Raw genomic sequence first — 1,090 nt, 5'->3', positions numbered from 1 at the left:
GGGGGGGGACAGAGCAGAGGCAGCATCCTGGGCCGCAGGGCAAGGAGAAGGCGTCGAGCGAGGGGTCTTCTGCGGCATTAGGTGGACTCCCACCGACCTGGGCAGAGGGGACAGGTGTTACCAGGTGGGACAGGGCCCCTAGGCATGGCACCTCTGTCCCCCAGGGTCCCCACCCGTTCCCCACTCACAGGGCACTCCGTAGAGCATCCGCATGACCTTGAGGCAGTTGTCCAGCAACGCCTTGGGGCGCACGGCCTTCCTCCGGCTCTCAGCGCCTGCGCTGTGGACCAGCTTCACCAGGTCGGCTACCACTGCCTCCACATCTGTCTGCAGGGACAGGGCACCCGGGGTGTCACTGAGATGTGTCCCCCCAGGACAGTGGGGTGCAAAAAAGCTACAACCGCTGCATTGGCCGGGAATCGAACCCGGGCCTCCCGCGTGGCAGGCGAGAATTCTACCACTGAACCACCAATGCCAGATGTGGGGCACCCCACGGCCCTGCCCCACGGCCCCACACCCGGGGTGGGGGTGGGGGAGGAGCACAGGGACAGGCACTCCCCAGAGAGGGGACCCCAACAGCTCTGACACCAGGGATCAACCCCCGGGACCACCTCCTCCTGCTGCCTCAGGCATCACCTCCAGCAAGGGGGTTGTCATTAGACTTCAGAGTTAACACTCGGATGAGAAGGCCGAGCTTGGCTCACTCTCGCCTCAGAGGGGCTTCAGACCCTGCCCCATGGCACAGGGGCAACCCAAATACATTTTGGGTACGCCCTGGAGACCCAGCTGTGACAGGCCACCACCACCCAGCACCCAAATACAGCAGCTCCATCCAGGCAGCGGAGGCCTGGGAGGAGAGGCAGGAGCAGGAAGATGGGGATGAATTTGAGGGTCACCTTCTGCAGGATCCACCCCGTGACGGTGACGCTCTTGTCCCCCCCAGCCCAAGCCCTGCTGGCCTGCCCAGGGAGGGTTGGAGGCAAGAAAAATTCAGGTTGTTGCATTGGCCGGGAATCGAACCCGGGCCTCCCGCGTGGCAGGCGAGAATTCTACCACTGAACCACCAATGCCAGATGTGGAGTACTCCACG

The 1,090-nt window shown here is 63.8% G+C and overlaps 1 protein-coding gene and 2 non-coding genes across 3 annotated transcripts in view; all 3 read right to left on the bottom strand.

Annotated features, from left to right (window-relative positions):
- Positions 1 to 77: 77 nt before the first annotated feature.
- Positions 78 to 1,090, bottom strand: part of IL34 (interleukin 34) — a 2,906-nt gene continuing 1,893 nt past the window's right edge. The window contains exons 5-6 of the mRNA XM_009643266.1: positions 189 to 327; positions 78 to 97 (exon numbers count right to left, since the gene is read on the bottom strand). Of these exons, the coding sequence (XP_009641561.1) occupies positions 78 to 97; positions 189 to 327 (159 nt within the window). The remainder of the gene's footprint in view (positions 98 to 188; positions 328 to 1,090) is intronic.
- On the bottom strand, positions 405 to 475 carry TRNAG-GCC. Its single transcript has one exon. It is a non-coding gene; the product is annotated as a tRNA-Gly (tRNA).
- On the bottom strand, positions 1,000 to 1,070 carry TRNAG-GCC. The gene has a single exon. It is a non-coding gene; the product is annotated as a tRNA-Gly (tRNA).

The sequence above is a fragment of the Egretta garzetta genome, unplaced genomic scaffold (genome assembly GCF_000687185.1).
Source record: "Egretta garzetta isolate BGI_Z169 unplaced genomic scaffold, ASM68718v1 scaffold27, whole genome shotgun sequence".
In the NCBI taxonomy this organism is placed as follows: Eukaryota; Metazoa; Chordata; class Aves; order Pelecaniformes; family Ardeidae; genus Egretta; species Egretta garzetta.
Note: the sequence above shows the minus strand (reverse complement) of the source record. Positions and strands in the feature narration are given on the sequence as shown.